The sequence below is a fragment of the Hemitrygon akajei genome, chromosome 8 (assembly GCF_048418815.1).
Source record: "Hemitrygon akajei chromosome 8, sHemAka1.3, whole genome shotgun sequence".
NCBI classification, from domain to species: Eukaryota; Metazoa; Chordata; class Chondrichthyes; order Myliobatiformes; family Dasyatidae; genus Hemitrygon; species Hemitrygon akajei.
In genome coordinates, this window is record NC_133131.1 from 117567962 (window position 1) to 117586575 (window position 18614).

Below are 18614 nucleotides of genomic sequence, written 5' to 3' on the forward strand. Positions count from 1 at the left end.
TATTTTACGTGTGTTTGGAATGGCTGTACGTATTAAGTGAGTTGTTCTTGGGGGTTTATCCTATAATGTTATATGTGCATGGTTAATAAGGATTGTCCTATCTGTGATAGTGGATTGGTTGTAAGATAATTTGTAGGATTCTGACTCTAAAACTAGATCAGGCTTACATTTATAGTAAGTACGGTGTCTTTTATGAGTTTGGATTTTAAAGCAAGATTTTGGTGAATGACGTTTGCCAGTTGATTGTGTCTGTGTAGGTAATCATTTTCAATTAATCTCCTGCAGCATCCTGTAATGTGTTGGATTGTTCATGGTTTCTCTTGGTATTTTCTGCATTCATCGTCTTGAATTTGTTGGTATTTTATTACGCACTTTTGATAATGCTTTGTGTTAACACCTGGTCCTGTGTTGCCACAAAGTAACCCTCTGATTCTAGGAAGAGGTCTATTATTATTTTTATAATTAGTATTATTAATAACAATAATAATAATACTGTTTTCTTACAGAATGAGAGCTAGAAAATGTGGCCTATTCAAGATACAATTCTTCTGCTTTTAATGCACTTTTTTCCAAAATTGAGCCCTTTTTGGTGTTGAATTCGAAATTTATTTTATTTATTTATTTTATTTTTTGTTTGCATCCATTCCCCAGATTCTGTATCTCCATCTCATTCAGGAATTATTTCCTAGAGCCTAAGGCTTGGGGGCAGAGCTAAGAAACTGCAAGGGTAAAAAGACCCTGAAGGGAGTTATATATAGACCTCCAAGCTGTAGCAAAGGTGTAATCTACAAACTACAACGGGACATAAAAAGTACATTCAAAAGGGCAATGTTACAGTAGTCATGGGGAATTTAAATATGCAGGTAGATTGGGAAAATCAGGTTGATCCTGGATCCCAAGAGGGGTAATTTGTAGAATGCCTGTGAGATGGCTTTTTAGAACAGCTCGTGGTTGAGCCCACTAGGGAATTCTGGATAGGGTGTTGTGCAATGAACCGGAATTGATTAGAGAGCTTAAGGCAAAGAAACCCTTAGGGTAAAGTGATCATAATATAATTGAATTTACCTGAATTTTGAGGAGTATCTAAAGTCAGATGTATTATTATTACAGTGGAGTGAAGAGAATTACAGAGGCATGAGAAAGAAGATGGCAAAAAAATTGATTGGAGGGGGACACTAGCAGAGATAATTGCAGATTAGCACTGGCTGGAGTTCCTGGGAGCAATTTGGACGGCCAAGGTTATGTACATACCAATGAGGAAGAAGTATCAGAAGGCAAAATGGCACAACTGTGGCTAACAAGAGAAGTCAAAGCCAATATAAAAGTCAAGCGGGCATATAATACAGCAAAAATTACTGAGAAGTTAGAGAATTGATGTTTTTAAAAAACCAACAGAAGGCAACTAAAAAAGTCATAAATAAGGTAAAGACAGAATACAAAGGTAAGCCAGCCAATAGTATTAAAGACCATATCAAAAGTTCCTTCAGCTGTAAAAGATATAAAATGTAAAAGAAAGGCGAGAGTACTGCCTGGACCACTAGAAAATGATGCTGGAGAAGCAGTAATGGGGGACAAGGAAATGACGGACAAACTGAATAAATATTTTGCATCAGTCTTCACTGTGGAAGACATTAACAGATTGAGAGTGACAAGGGGCAAAAGTGAATGAAGTTTCCATTACTAGGGAGAAGGTGCATGGGAAACTGAAAGGTCTGAAGATAGGTAAGTCAACTGGACCAGATGGTCTACCCCTTGGTTCTGAAAGAGGTGGCTGAAGAGATTGTGGAGGCATTAGTAATGATCCTTCAAGAATCAATGGATTCTGGCATGGTTGCGCGGCTGACTTGAAAATTGCAAACGTCAGTCCTCAATTCAAAAAGGGAGAGAGGTGGAAAGAAGGAAATTATAGATCAGTTAATCTGATCTCAGTGGTTGGAAAGAAATTGGAGATGATTGTTAAGGATGTGATCTCAGGTTACTTGGGGGCACGTGATAAACTAGGCCAAAGTCAGCATGGCTTCCTCAAGGAAAAATCTTGCCTGACAAATCCTTTGGAATCCTTTGATAAAATAGCATGCAGAATAGACAAAGGAGAATTAGTTGATGTTGTGTACTTGGTTTTCAGAGGCCTTTGACAAGGTGCCACACATGAGGCTGCTTAACAAGTTAAGAGCCCATGGTATTACAGGAAAGATATTAGCATGGATAGAGAATTGGCTGATCAGTAGGAGGCAAAGTGTTTGAATAAAGAGAGCTGTTCTGATTGGCTGCCAGTGACAGATGGAATACAATGTCGGGAAGTGTACGGTCATGCACTTTGGTAGAAGAAATAAAAGAGTAGACTTTTCTAAATGGAGAGAAAATTCAAAGATCTGAGGTGCAGAGGGACTTGGGAATCCTGGTGCAGGATTTACTATAGGTTAATCTGCAGTTTGGGTTGGTGGTGAGGAGGACAAATGCAATGTTCGTGTTCATTTCTTGAGGACAAGAATATATAAGCAACGATGGAATGTAGAGGCTTAATAAGGCATTGGTGAGGACTTACTTGGAATATTGTGAGCAGTTTTGAACCCTCTTATCTTTGAAAGTATGTGCTGACATTGGAAAGCATTCAAAGGAGATTCACAAAAACTGATTCCAGGATAGAAAGGCTTGTCATATGAGAAATGTTTAATGGCTCTGAGCCTCTATTCAATGGAATTTAGAAGAATGAGGGGGGATCTCATTGAAACCCTTCAAATAGTGAAAGGACTTGATAGTGTGGGTACAGAGAGGATGTCTCCTTTGGTGGGAGAGTCCAATACCAGAGGACACAGCCTCAGAATAGAGGGAAATCCATTTAGAATGGAGACGAGGAGGAATTCCTTTAGCCAGAGAGTGGTGAATATCTGGAATTCATTGCCACAGGCAACTGTGGAGGCCAAGACTTTATGTTTATTTAAGACAGAGGATGGAAGATTCTTGATTAGTCAGGGCATGAAGGGATATGGGGAGGAGTCAGGAGACGGGCTAAGAAGGAAATGGATCAGCCATGATGAAATGCTGGAGCAGACTCAATGGGCCAAATGGCCTAATTCTGATAAAATATCATATGATCTTATGGTCTTAAGGCCTTGCAACCTTAATACTCTTCCCAAGTTTTTCAGCTACATAAGAAATAATAATATCATCCAATCCTGATGAATCCTGATAAGACACTACGACCATAAGGTATAGGAGTAGGATTAGGCCATTTGGATCATTGGGTTTGCTCTGCTGCTTTTTCCTGTCAGCCCCAGTCTCCTGCCTTCTCCTCATATCCCTTCATGACATGACTAATCAAAAACTGCCTTCCAACCTCAGAATTCCACAGATTCAACACTCACTGGCTAAAGAAATTTCTCCTCATCTCAGATGTGAAATGACACCCCTCTATTCTGATGCCGTGTCCTCTGATCTTAGACTCTCCCACAATAGGAAACATCCTCTCCACATCCACTCTGTCAAGGCCTTTCACCATGCAATAGATTTCAATGAGGTCACCAATCATTCTTCTGAATTCTAGTGAATACAGGTGCAGAGTCATCAAGTGCTCTTCATATGATAACCCGTAAGAACATAAGAAACAGGAGCAGGAGTCGGCCATCCAGCCCGTCGAGCCTGCTCTGCCAGTCAATAAGATCATGACTGATCTGGCCGTGGACTCATCTTCACCTATCTGCCTTTTCCCCATAACTCTTAATTCCCCTACTATGCAAAAATCTATCTAACCTTGGCTTAAATATATTTACTGAGGTAGTCTCCATTGCTTCATTGGGCAGAGAATTCCACAAATTCACCACACTTTGGGAAAAGCAGTTCTCTATCCTAAATTTACTCTCCCAAATCTTGAGGCCATGTTCCCTAGTTCTAGTCTCACCTACCAGTGGAAACAACTTACCTGCCTCTATCTTATGTATCCCTTTCATAATTTTATATGTTTCTGTAAGATATCCTCTCATTCTTCTGAATTCCAATGAGTACAATCCCAAGCAACTCCATCTTTCCTTGTAGTCTAACCCCCTCATCTCTGGAATCAGCCTGGTGAACCTCATCTGCACCATCTCCAAAGCCAGTATATCCTTCTTCAAGTAAGGAGACCAGAGCTGCACACAGTACTCCAGGTGTGGCCTCACTTGTACCCTGTACCTATACAGCATAACCTCCCTGTCCTTAAATTCAATCCCTCTAGCAATGAAAGCCAACATTCCATCTGCCTTCTTGATAGCCTGCTGCACCTGCAAATTAACATTTTGTGATCCATCCACAATCATTCCCAAGTCCCTCTGCACAGCAGCAAGCTGTAATTTTTTACCATTTCAATCATAATTTGCTCTTTCATTTTTCCTTCCAAAGTGGATGACCTCGCACTTACAAACATTGTACTCCATCTTGCCCACTCACTTCTGCAGCCTTTCCATATCTTCTGCACAATTTGCTTTTCCACTCAATTTAGTATCAACAGCAAACTTAGATATACTACACTCGGTCCCCTCTTCCAGATCATTAATGTATATCATGATCAGTGTGGGCCCAGCACTGATCCCTGTGGCACAATGCTCACCACTGATTGCCAACTAGAGTAACACCCATGTATCCCAACTCTCTGGTTTCTATTGTTAACCAATCCTTCATCCATGCTAATACATCACCCCTAATCCTGGAATCATTTTTGTGAACCTCCTTTGACCCCTCTCCAGTTTCAGCACATCCTTTCTAAGATATGGAGTCCAAAACTGCTCACAATACTCCAAGTGAGGCCTCACCAGTGCTGTAGAAAGTTTGAACATTACATCCTTGCTTTTATATTCCAGTCCTCTTGAAAGGAATGCTAACATTGCATTTGCTTTCCTCACTACTGACTCAGCGTGCAAATTAACCTTCAGGGAACCCTGAGTCCGTTTACACCTCCGATTTTCAAATTCTCTCTTCATTTAGAAAATAGTCTACCCTTTCATTTCTTCTACCAAAGTGCATGACCATACAGTTCCTGACACTATTCCATCTGCCATTTCTTTGCCCATTCTCCTAATCTGTCTGTCCTTCAGTAGCCTCTCTACTTCCTAAAAACTACCTGACCCTCCACCTGTCTTCGTATTGTCAGCAAACTTTGCAAGAAAGCCATCAATTTCATCATCTAAATCATTGACATATCACATAAGAAGAATCAGTCCCAATACAGACCCATGTGGAATCAGTCCCAACACAGACCCCTGTGGAATCAGTCCCAACACAGACCCCTGTGGAATCAGTCCCAACACAGACCCATGTGGAATCAGTCCCAACATAGACCCCTGTGGAATCAGTCCCAACACAGACCCATGTGGAATCAGTCCCAACACAGACCCCTGTGGAATCAGTCCCAACACAGACCCATGTGGAATCAGTCCCAACACAGACCCCTGTGGAATCAGTCCCAACACAGACCCATGTGGAATCAGTCCCAACACAGACCCCTGTGGAATCAGTCCCAACACAGACCCATGTGGAATCAGTCCCAACACAGACCCATGTGGAATCAGTCCCAACACAGACCCCTGTGGAATCAGTCCCAACACAGACCCATGTGGAATCAGTCCCAACACAGACCCCTGTGGAATCAGTCCCAACACAGACCCATGTGGAATCAGTCCCAACACAGACCCCTGTGGAATCAGTCCCAACACAGACCCATGTGGAATCAGTCCCAACACAGACCCATGTGGAATCAGTCCCAACACAGACCCCTGTGGAATCAGTCCCAACACAGACCCATGTGGAATCAGTCCCAACACAGACCCCTGTGGAGCACCACTAGCAACCAGCAGCCAACCAGACAAGGCTCCTTTTATTCCCACTCTTTGCCTGATGCTAGTCAGCCACTGCTCTATCTATGCCAGAATCTTGCCTGTAATACCACGGGCTCGTAGCTTATTAAGCAGCCTCATGTGTAGCACCTTGTCAAAGGCCTTCTGAAAATCCAAGTGCACAACATCAACCGATTTCCTTTGTATTTCCCGCTTGTTACTTCTGCAAAGAATTTCAACAGATTTGGCAGGCAAGTTTTTCCCTTGAGGAAACCACGCTGACTGCAGCCTATTTTATCATGTGCCTCTGAGTACCCTGAGACCTTATTCTTATTAATTGACTCCCACATCTTTCCAACCACTGAGATCATCAAGCTGCCTATAGATTTCTTTCTTCTGCCTCTTCCCTTCTTGAAGAGTGGAGTGACATTTGCAATTTTCTAGTCTTCTAGAACCATTCCTGAATTGAGTGATTCATGAAAGATGATTACTAATGCCTCCACAATCTCTTCAGCCACCTCTTTCAGAGCTCTGAGGTGTACACCATCTGATCCAGCTGACTTATCTACCTTAAGACCTTTCAGCTTCCCAAGAACCATCTCTCTAGTTATGGTAACTTCACACAATTCATGCCCCTGACACCTAAAACTTCCACCATACTGCTAGTGTCTTCCACAAAGAACACTGATGCAAAATACTTATTCAGTTCATCTGCCATTTCCTTGTCCCCCATTACTAAACTCTCCAGCATCATTTTCCAGCAGTCCAATATCCACTCTCACCTCTTTTTTACACATTAGGTATCTGAAGAAGTGTTAGGTATTCTTTTTAATATTAATGGTTAGCTTACTTTCATATTCCATCTTTACCTTCTTAATGACTTATTTTAGTTACATTCTGTTGGTCTTTTAAAGCATCCTAATCCACTAACTTCCCATTAATTTTTGCTTTATTATGTGCCCTCTCTTTGGCTTTTATGCTGGCTTTGATTTCTCTTGTTAGCCACAGTTGTGTCCTCTTTCCTTTAGAATATTTCTTCCTCTTTGGATGCATATATCCTGTGCCTCCTGAATTGCTTCCAGAAATTCCAGCCACTGTTGCTCTGCTGTCAACCCTGCCAGAGTTCTTTTCCAATCATTTCTAGCCAACTCCTCTCTCACGCCTCTGTAATTCTCTTTACTCCACTGTAGTACTGATACATCTGACTTAAGCTTCTCCTTCTCAGATTTCAGGATGAATTTGATCATATTATGATCACTTGCCTCAAAGGGTTCTTTTAGCTTAAGCCCCCTAATCAATTCTTGTTCATTGCACAACACCCAATCCAGAATAGCTGATCCCCTCGAGGGCTCAACCAGAAGCTGCTCTAAAAAGCCATCTTGTAGGCACTCTAGAAATTCTCCCTCCTTGGATTCAGCACCAACCAGATTTTCCCAATCTACCTGCATATTGAAGTTCCCCCATGACTATTGTAACATTGCCCTTTTGGCATGTGTTTTCTATTTCACGTTGAAATTTGTAGGCCACATTCTTACTACTGTTTGGAGGTCTGTATACAACTCCCATCAAGGTCTTTTTACCTTTGCAGTTCGTTAGCTGTATCCACGATGATTCAACACTTTCCAACCTATGTCACCTCTTTCTAATGATTTGATTTCATTTTTTACCAACAGAGGAACACCACCCCCTCTGCCTTCCTACCTGTCTTTTCAATACAATGTGTACCATTGAACAATAAGCTCCCAGCTATAATCTTTCAGCCATGATTCAGTGATGCTTACGACATCATACCTGCCAATCTACAACTGCGCTGCAAGTTTATCTACCTTATTCCATATACTGCACTCATTCAGAAACAACAACTTCAGTCCTATATTCACCATTTTCAAATTCGTCTGCCTTTTACACTGCAAATCATCCTGTTGATAAACTGCCTTGGACCAAAACGTTGACTGTTTATTCCTCCCCATATATTGTATTCTGCCTGATCTGAGCTCTTCCAGCATTTCATGTATGTTGCTCTGGATTTCGAGCATCTGCAGAATCTCTTGTGTTTACAGTCTTTCATCCTCTATAAAACTGTAGCCACAAATGTAATATCATCGTTAAATTTGGGAACAACACTCCCAGTGTTATCTGTTCACAGGACAAGGACATTACTGGCCGTTGCCAACATTTATTATCCGTTCCTAATTGCCCCCAAACAGAGATGACAGTTAGGTGTCAACCACATTTATGGGCCAGAGTTACTTCTGGGTCAAACTGAATAAGGACGGCAGATTTCCATCCCTGATGAACGTTAGTGAACCAAACGGGGTTTAACAACAATTCTTTAGTTTCATTACTTGAAATTAGATTCAACAGCAGTTATGGTTGGATGCAACTACCTACTCTGTTACAATCCCTTATTTCAGGATCCCAATTCATTTACTCATTCATATTTTTGGGAGGATCACTCAGTAAATCAATATATATTTTGCATTGATCAATATATCATTGAGTAGTCAGAGCAGGGGAGGGGGTAATACCACAACCTTCCTCGATCATTGCACTTGGGCTGTACAGTAACGAGCAAAATGTTATAGATGTTGATTTCCAAGACTTTAATAGAGTGAAATTGATAATCATGTACAAAAAAGGAGAATCTGCACATGTAGTACTGTATGTATAAAGTTTAAGCTTTTAAGTCTTGATAAAACCTGTTCAATGTCAGTTTGACTAGTACTGGATTTCCCCATAAAAAATGCTGGGAATCAGAATCAGAATCAGGTTTATTATCACTGGCATGTGACGTGAAATTTGTTAACTTAGCAGCTGCAGTTCAATGCAATACATAATCTAGCAGAGAGAGAAAAATATTAAATAATATAAAACATAATAAATAAACAAGTAAATCAATTACATATATTGAATAGATTTTTTAAAATGTGCAAAACAGAAATACTGTATATTAAAAAAGGGAGGTAGTGTTCAAAGCTTCAATGTCCATTTAGGAATCAGATGACAGAGGGGAAGAACCGTGAGTCAGCAAGAAATCTAAGGACAGCAAATCTTTTTACTGTCCTAATTTTGGTTTCAGTGTTAATGTGGCAGAGCTGCCTTCTGGGTCATATCTCTGGACTTTGTAATTTTGATAATTTGGTTTAGGTGTAGCAGCAAACTGCTTCAGATGCAAGTACTTGGAGCAGAGAAAAACGCGAACAGTAATACATAGTTTTGAATCATAATGTGAAGCAATGGCACAACAGGCACTGATTCGTAAATGAGGTGTTATCATATTAGAGGAAGAGAGGCTAAAACTATGAGCTCTCCTGCATTGCCTATGCCTTCCAAAGCTATTTCTATGATATTAAAGTGATTCAAGCAGCCACTGGAGTCACACTTTTCAGAAGTCTGTTGATATTGTAGTGAACAGATCAGGAATGGCTCTGCCATGTACTCAAGCCACCATTTCTAAACGCTGAAATCCATATACTGCTTTTTTTTTTAGAAAAAACAGTTTTTCAGTCTCCCCGTCACTTTAACTGTGAAAGCTCCTGGTTAAATCTGTTCCTTTACAATTAATAGAACTGTGCCATCTAGCTGAGCAAGCTTGTGCTTTTCTTTTTGGAGCAAAGGAAGACGAGAGAGATATATAGGATGATAAGAGATAGATAGAGTGGACAGACTTTTTTGTTATGTTTATTGTATGGTGACGCCGGGTGGCCATGACTAACACACACACGAGAGCCGGAGAAGTGAGGAACGAACATGCAGCTGTTTATTTTGCTCATAAGTCATCTACACAGAATGCCCTCTCACATGACGTTCAGTATGGAACACACAGTAAGGCTTGGCAACAGCATGTGAGGCTCAAAATATATGTATATCCCTCCCCTTATTTTAAAGGTTTCTCCCTCTTCCCATACACAGAGCCACTTCTGAACTATTAGCATTTAATGGAGTAATCATCAAACTCATCCAACAAAAACAACTTTTTTTTCTAAACTAAGGAAAGAGCGTAGACTGTCTCTATTCCCAGACATAACCCTGGGGATGATTCTGCCCCATGTGCTGAGGGTTAGTCACTAAACTAGAGATTTAATCTGTCTGGATGCCACCTGTTCCCATGAGGATGCCAACAACCTGGGGATGATAGCAAAGTTGTTTTATCTCTGGTGATGCATGTATAGACCTTGGCTTGGGTACTGCGTTGTCAGTAGGGGGCACCTCAGAGAGCACATGTGTTGAGGGGAGCACTGGCTGTGTCATTTGATCTTAATGGACGTTCTGGAGTCTTGTCTCAGAATCCCGTCCCATTTCTACAACTGGATCTGGATTGGTGAGTTTCTGGTTAGCTTTCAAAAGTGGACAGCAGCTGACCAGTATGCCTTCTCCAGATGCATGGGTTACTCGTTTACACTGCGTACAACACAGGTCCAGTTTGTGCCACCACCGTCGCAGGTAGCCACTTTGTTCCAGAGATGTAGTTCCAGGCAAGTACTCTCTCTTCTGCTGTGAGACTTCTGTACTGCACTTCGGCACATCGCTCTGCTTGGGTTTTCTAGTTCATTTAGCAAATTATGTTTGGAGGTCTAAGCAGGTCAAACCTGATGCAAAGTTGTCTTTTCGTCAGTGCAGTGGCTGAGGCCATTTTGGTGGTGGTGTGAGGTGTGTTGCAGTATGTCAGCAAGGAAGTACTAAGACGCTGGTTGAGGGATCCACTTCCCACTGAAGTCTTGAGGGCTTGTTTCAAATTGTTCAGCAAAGCCATTGGTGACTGGATGTTTTGCTGCTGACTCAATGGGTTGAATACTGTTTGCTTCCATAAATGCCTTGAACACTTCAGATGAGAATTGTGAGCCATTGTCACTTACAAGCTGTTGAGGAAACCCAAAGCAGTTAAACGTAGCTCCTCAATGCATTTTTCAGATGTAGTGCTCTTCAGGACGGCAACCTTGCACCTTACGCTGTGTGCGCCCACTACAACCAGGAACATGTGGTCTTCAACCACTTGCTTTCTTAATAGTGAAGGAATGACACCGCAGTAAGCACCCTGCTTGGACTATGAGCTCCTTCCTTCGCGCCTGGTAAGGTTTCAATTCTATGGTTGGGTCTCCTTTCCATTTGTGTTACCAAATCCACCACTTTAGGTAAAACAGGATCAGTACGTGTACGCTCTTCCGAACATGTGCCATGGGTATCAGAGCTGTAGGTACTTCCTTGAAGTGAAAGATCTCTTTCAGGGATGGCTTTGGAGCTGTAACAGCTAAAGGAAGTCTCATCCATCGGCATTTGAATGGTACTCGATCCTCCTGTATTTTATATTGCACTGAAGTGCAGATAGTAAGAGACCCCAACAATGCATTTGACTAACAGCCAGGGAGGGAATGCCTGCAGGTGGACCAAAAATTGATGGCAAGGGGCAATGATCTGTCAGTAGTGTAAATTGTCAACAAAAGAGGAGTTGACAGAATTTTTTAACTCCAAAGACAAATGCGAGTGCTTCCCATCACAAACAAGAGAAAATCTGCAGATGCTGGAAATCCAAGAAGCACGCACAAAATGCTGGAGGAACTCAGCAGGCCAGGTAGCATGTATGGAAACGAGTACAGTCGACGTTTCAAGCCGAGACCCTTTGGCAGGACTTGAGAGAAAAAGCTGAGGAGGAGATTTAAAAGGTGAGGGGAGGAGAAAGAGAAACACGAGGTGATAGATGAAACCTGAGAGGGAGGGATGAAGTAAAGTGCTGGGAAGTTGATTGGTGAAAGAGATACAGGGCTGGAGAAGGGGGAGTCTGATGGAAGAAGACAAAAGGTCATGGAAGAAAGAAAGGGGGATGGAGCATCAGAGAGACATGATGGGGAGGCAAGGCGATAAGGTGAGAGAGAGAAACGGGCATTGGGAATGGTGTTGGGGGGGAGGGGCAGCATTACTGGAAGCTTGAGAAATCGATGTTCATGCCATCAGGTTGGAGGCTACACAGATGGAATATAAGGTGTTGTTCCTCAAACCTGAGTATGGCCTCATCACAACAATAGAGGAGGCCGTGGATATGAAAAAGCAGGATCTCCCCGTGGCCACCCATTTTAATTCCTCTTCCCATTCCCATTCTGATATGTCCATCCATGGCCTCCTCCATTGTGGTGATGAGACCACATTCAGGTTGGAGGAACAACACCTTATATTCCGTCTGGGTAGCCTGTTATCTGATGGCATGAACATCAATTTCTCGAGCTTCCGGTAATTCTCCCCCAACTTCATCATTCCCCATCCCCTTTTCCCTCTCTCACCTTATCTCCTTGCCTTCCCGTCATCTCCATCTGGTGCTCCTCCCCTTTCTCTCTTCCATGGCCTTCCGTCCTATTCTATCAGACTCCCCCTTCTCCAGCCCTGTATCTCTTTCACCAATCAACATTCCAGTTCTTTACTTCATCCCTCCCCTTCAGGTTTCACCTATTACCTTGAGTTTCTCTCTTCCCTGCCCCCCACCTTTTAAATCTACTTCTTAGTCTTTTTTCTCCAGAACTGCTGAAGGGTCCCAGCCCGAATCATCGACTGTTTCCATAGATGCTGCCTGACCTGCTGAGTTCCTCCAGCATTTTGTGTGTGTTGCAAGTGCTTCCTGCTCAATCTGGGTATAGTGGCATTCTGTCTTGCTTAATGTGCTTAAAGTAATTGAACGCTCTTCACCCAACAGCAGGATGTATGTGATAACTGTCCCCACACCATAGGATGATACGTTGCAAGCAACAATGACGGGTTGAAGTATGTGAGTGGTTCAGATTGTGACAAAGCTGTTTTGGCCTTTTAAAAGCCTCTTCACACTGATATATCCACTGCTAGTGTGTTGGTTTTTTTAAAAGCTCATGAAGTGGTTTCGGTATGCTAGCTAGGTTAGGAACACACTTTGCATAGTATGTTTGTAGGCCTAAGAAAGATTTTAACTGACTGTCATTCTGTAGTGATGGAGCTTCCATGATTGTCTTCACCATTGATAGTGCCTGTCAAGCCCTGAGATGTCAATCACATGGCCCAAATATTCAATCGAAGGTTGTCCTTCCAGACCCTTAGCCCATATTCCATGAGTCTTTGTAGTGTAGCATCCAAGATTTACTCATTTCTCACAGTAATGAATAGGTCGTAAAAAGAGCATTGCACCCCTGTTAGCCCACTCAGGATCTGGTCCATTGCTTGCTAGAAAACTGCAGGAGCCAAGGTGACACCTGAAAATTCCTTTGTACATCCCTATGGTCACCACTTCCTGGGATTCTAATTCCACATGCATCTGCAAGTGCACTTGACACAAGTCAATCTTATTAAATGTCTGTTCCCCAGCCAACCCTGCAAAAGGGTCACCATTGAGTGGAAGAGGAACCGGGTTAATGATTACCTTGAAGTCTCCACAAAGCATTATAGACCCATTCCTTTTTTAGACAGGAACCACTGGAGCTGTCCATTTACTTATACACACTGGTTACAGTCTCTTACTCCGGACCAGTCTTTGCACTTCAGCCTCTACCTTTGGTCTCAGGGTGTATGGAACAGGTCTTGCCTTCAGACATTTGGGTGTGGTGTGGGCTTAGTAGCCAGTTTAACGGTTGTACCTTTCATACTGCTCAGCTCTCCATTGAATACTTCTGTGTGTTTCTTCAATACTCCTTGTAGATCAGTGCTCCCACCAATCAAGTGCATATCATTCTAGTTGAGTTTGAGCTGCTCCTCCATGAGTGGCCTAGACACGCTGGACAAATACCTTTAACAATGGAAGTTTCTTTCTCTGCTCATTAATATCCACTGTAACATGTAGTTTTCCCCTCACTGGAGCAACCTCACCAGTGCCAGTCTTTAAAGTCAAACTTGCCTCATCTGGGGTGAGATGCTACAACTTCTCCTTGTAAACTGACTCCGACACCAGAGATGCAGCAGCACCCGGGTCCACCTGCATCCTCACTGTGGCCCCATCCAAACGTGCGGTCACCCAATGGCCATCTTTGTGTCCTGAAACAGATAAAAGATGCAAAGCTTCTTCAACCACAGAATGAGAGTCACTCAGTCCGTCCTCAGTATGCTCCATCTTGTTCACATCTTTCTTTCTGTTCTTCTTTCTTACTTTGTTTTTTTTTTGGTTGACAGTGTCTTTTTACTTTCACAGGTGCATTCAGTATGTCCCTTTTTGCCACCACATTAGGATTCTAAATCCTTATACCAGCATTCTGGTGCTGAATGCCCAGTTTTTCCATAATGGGAGCACTGATTGCCAATAGGTGTCTCATTCTTAAAGTCAATAAAAATTCTATAAACTTGGGAAGATGCGCTTAATAGCTGTGCTTCTTTAGCTGCCATCTCCATAGATATACTAATCGTAATAGCCTTTTGTAAGCAAGCGTTTCTGAATTGCCTCACTACGCAGGCCACGTACAAGACTATCACGTAATGTGTCATTCAGACAATTGCTTCATCAGCACCACAAACTGAAATAGACTCACCTTTCTCGATTCCTTTTGTAAAAGCTAAACCACTCAACAATAATCAAAAGTTTAAGTGAATAATGATCCTTTAAGATTTTAACTATGGCCTCATAAAGCTTATCACCAGGCTTAGCAGGTTTCATTAGGCTGGATAATAAACACTTTTGCACCTATCACAGTCAGAAAAGCTGGAACACAAAATCAACAGAAAGTTGATTTGCCAGCGCAAAATATTCAAATCTTCCAGTATATAAATTCCATTGTTCTGTCATTTCATAATATGGCCCCACGCTTGCAAACATTGTCACCATTTTCAAACACAATCATATTCCAAAAAAGTTAACTTGTCTGATCCATCTCTCTCTCCTCTTATCTGCTTTATTTAGCCATCCTGTTCCTGTCCTCAGAATCTTCACTCACTATGCTTCTTGCAGCCGTTTTCTCATACTTTCACTCACCCACATTACACAGCCGTACACCGCCAATGTTGCACGCAGACTTTCTTGCCAAAGGAAACAAAGCAATAAGTATCATGTGAATATTTGTAACCTCATCACCAATTGTTATGTTTGTTGTACTGAGAAGCCGGGTGTCCGTGAATAACGCGCACAAGAGACGGGGAGGTGAGGAACAAACATGCAGCTGTTTATTTTGCTTGTAAGGCATCTACACAGAATGCTCTCTCACATTTACACTCGCAGAGGGAAGCTTGACAGCAACCAAAAGCGTAAAAATGTACATGAATACATAATATTTTCCCAAATCAGCAATGACAAATAGAAAGTGATTGGAGGAAAGCATTGGGGGGGATGTCAGAGGTAAGTTTTGATTTACACAGAAAGTGGCAAATGTATGGAACTTACCACTGGAGTTGATGGTAGAGGCAGATACTGTACATTAGGGACATTTAAGAGTCTCTTAAACAAGCACATGAATGAAGGAATGATGGCTATGTTGGAAGAAAGGAGTAGATTTATCTTGGAGTAGGTTAATTAAATAAATAAACAAATAAAATACCTGCATAACATTGTTGGCCTGTACTGTGATTTGGTGGTCTACAGTATGTTTAGCTTATGTACTGCATAAACATTCCTTGTTTTTTCCAATCAAAGGTTTAACACTACATATTTTTTTTCTTTTGATATTTCTTCTGTAGCCATTCATTAAGCCATGCAAGAGGAAAAGCCAGTATGGGAGATAAGACAGGCTGGAGTAGCTTGTTCACCGTTAGGACCTTTCTGTGGTGTCCCTCCTCCTTCCCTTTCTCCCATGATCCACTCCTGTCCTCTCCTCTCCTGTCAAATTCCTTCTTCTCCAGCCCTTCGTCTTTTCCACTTATCACCTCCCAGCTTCTTACTTCATCCCCACTAACTTCTAGCTTGTCTTTGGTCCCCTCTCCCCACCTTCTTATTCTGGCATTCCCCCATTCCTTTCCAATCCTGATGAGGGGTCTCGGCCTGAAACGGTGACGGTTGATTCATTTCCAGTTAATGCCTGACCTGCTGAGTTCCTCCGGCACTTTGTGTGTGTTCTCTCTTTGTGTCTGCAAGTTTGGATGTTTTGCCCTGTGCACGCAAGTCCAGAGCACTAACATACTAAAAAAAAGTGGTTGAATTACTTCCCTCAAGGTGGTTAACCATTCACTTCCTTTCTGTCTGACAAACAAAAATTTACTTCTAAAATAAAAACAGAAATTGCTAGAAATACTCAACAGATCAGGCAGCATCTGTGGAAAGTGAAATAGAATCAAGGTTTCAAGTCTGATTAAAGGTCCTGTTGTGGAAGATAAAGGAACTTCATAGGTTCAATGGCACTGGTGATGGGAAAGTATGGTCAAGAGGTTTCCACTGCCAACATAAATCAGCGTTTTGTTCACGGATATCAAGATCACTGACTCATTTATAATTTTTAAGATCTTACCACGTATCTCTGAGCACTTACCTTCACTGGACCTCATAATTCTCCCTATTTCATCTAGATTATCATTATTTTAGTATCATTATTATTATCTAGTATTATCCCAAGCTCTGTATACAAACATAATATGATACACCAAAACAGAAAAGATTGATGGATACAAAACAGGCCCTTTGTGTTCCCTTGGAGAATGTCTTTGTAGTCCTTTTTCCCTTTGCTTCCAGGGTGACAACATGACTTAATTGTTTCCAATCACGCACAACCACTGCAAATTTTTTTATGTATTCTGCTAACTTGCATTCAGGTAAAAGGTACAGGAGCCTATAGACCCACACTCAGCAATTCAGAAACAGCTTCCTCCCCTTGCCACCAGATTTCTGAATGATCCACAAATTCATGAACTACCTTGTTATTCCTTTTTATGCTCTATTCCTTTAATAATTTATAATAATATATTTCTTTGCATTTTAATGCTGCTGCAAAACAATAAATATCACAGCGTCTAAGTCAGCGATAATAAATCTGTTTCTGTTCTGATTCCATCCTTACTTCAGCTGCTGTGAGCCTTTACCAAATGATCTTTCCTGTCTGGCTAAGAGCTTGAACGATGACCTGAAAATACAGTGACCACCGAGTGACAAGTAACAAGTCCCCTGGGGAAACAGACAAACGTGTAAAACCTACGACTTGTTTTCTCGTGTCTGACAAAGTACTTGGCACACTAGAGGCACGGCAGATGATCTCAGCCGTCTTTGGCCTTACCACGGTGCCATTGCCAGGCCAGTCAAGCACAACATGGCCCTCTTCACTTCATTTCCTGCAGCAGCTGCTCCGTGGCCTCATCTTCAAAGCAGGGGGCCTCCTATGTAGTTCTTGCTCATATCCTGAATGATCCGATGCTTATTTAATGCACTCCTGCCAATTGCAAAAAATGTCCACTGGCACAGCAAACTTTGCAGAAGCACTCCAGGATATTTCCTCGCCATATGTGAGGTTTAAAAATGCTCACCAAGCTTCTAAAAATGTACCCAGCATCATGGCTCGCTGAAGACATTACCAAGGCCGCTAGATGATCCTGCCCTTTGCTTAAGGATAACTTACATATCGTGGACACACGATCATTGCGCCAAACAGGAATCTTCAGCGGTTGCTGACATCATCTCCGGAATATGTACAGTAAATAAAGCCACAGATAAAATCCACTACACATACATAGACGCAGTGCCCTTGTTTTAGTATATTGTCTATCCATTGCATTTCCCTGAGACCTTGAGAAGTCAAACCTGCCTTTGCCAACTAATTTCACGATGTTCAGTCTCAACTCACCGTGCTTTGTGAAACGCCATGCTGATCTAGCTTCCTTATTGTATTACAGGTAAAGGCGATCTGATTGGTGCAAATCTTGCAGACAAAGATCAGGTTATCAAAACCAGTGCAGACGTGAAAGCTCTAACCTACTGCGACCTGCAATGTATTAACCTGAAAGGCCTCTATGAGGTGCTGGAGCTGTACCCAGAATATTCCCAAAAATTCAAAGAAGACATTTATAACAATCTCACTTATAACCTCAGAGAGGGTCATGAAGGTGATGTAAGTATAGTGATAACTCTACTTATTGCAACAGTATCAAAATATGCTAATTAAAATATAATTAAGTTATCAAGATTTTAAAAATTGAATAATGTTTTAGTGCACCATTACAGATTCAGTGTATCTTCCCCTGTCTATGTACTATTTGCTTATATGCATACCTATCTTTAACACATAAGCTGTGATATTAACCATCACGTGAGTGTTGTCATAAATGCAAATATTATGATTGCATTTGGTACTGTTAGGAACATCTTTGTTTGTGTTTATTGAAAAGTGAATTCAGTATCACTAACATATTATATAGATATAATATGAATTGTAAAACGGCACAGAGATAGAGTAAATTATTACCAATAATACTTATCCAGAAAGCTCCTCTTCTTAAAAATTCATGTCAAGATAAATTAGTTGAGCTTCCTTCCCATTCTGACTGTTTGTTTTGCTCTGATACTTTCAAAGGAAAACAAAAATCAGGCAAACAGGATGTCACAGAATAGGGTTGTAAAGGAAGCTTTTGGTACATGGGTCTTCTTCAATCAGAGCACTGAGTATAAGAGTTGGGCTGGTGTGTTGAACTTGTATAAGACATTGGTGAGGCTGTGTCTGGAATATTGTGTGCAGTTCTGCCTCACCTACCTATAGGAAAGGTATCAATAAACTTGAAAGTGTGCAGAGAAAATTTACAAGGATGTTGCTGGGACTTGAGAATCTGAGTGGAATAGGTTAGGACTTTACTCACTGGAGCGGGGGAGATGAAGGAGAAATATTATACAGATCTACAAAATTATGAGGGGTGTAAATAAGATAAAGGCAAGCAATCTTTCCCCTGTGGTTGGGTGAAGCTAAATCT

The 18614-nt window shown here is 41.7% G+C and overlaps 1 protein-coding gene across 1 annotated transcript in view; it reads left to right on the forward strand.

The window, feature by feature from the left end:
* kcnh8 (potassium voltage-gated channel, subfamily H (eag-related), member 8) overlaps positions 1-18614 on the forward strand; it is a 452674-nt gene that overhangs the window by 362773 nt on the left and 71287 nt on the right. The window contains exon 11 of the mRNA XM_073054437.1: positions 17547-17761. Within this exon, the coding sequence (XP_072910538.1) occupies positions 17547-17761 (215 nt within the window). The remainder of the gene's footprint in view (positions 1-17546; positions 17762-18614) is intronic.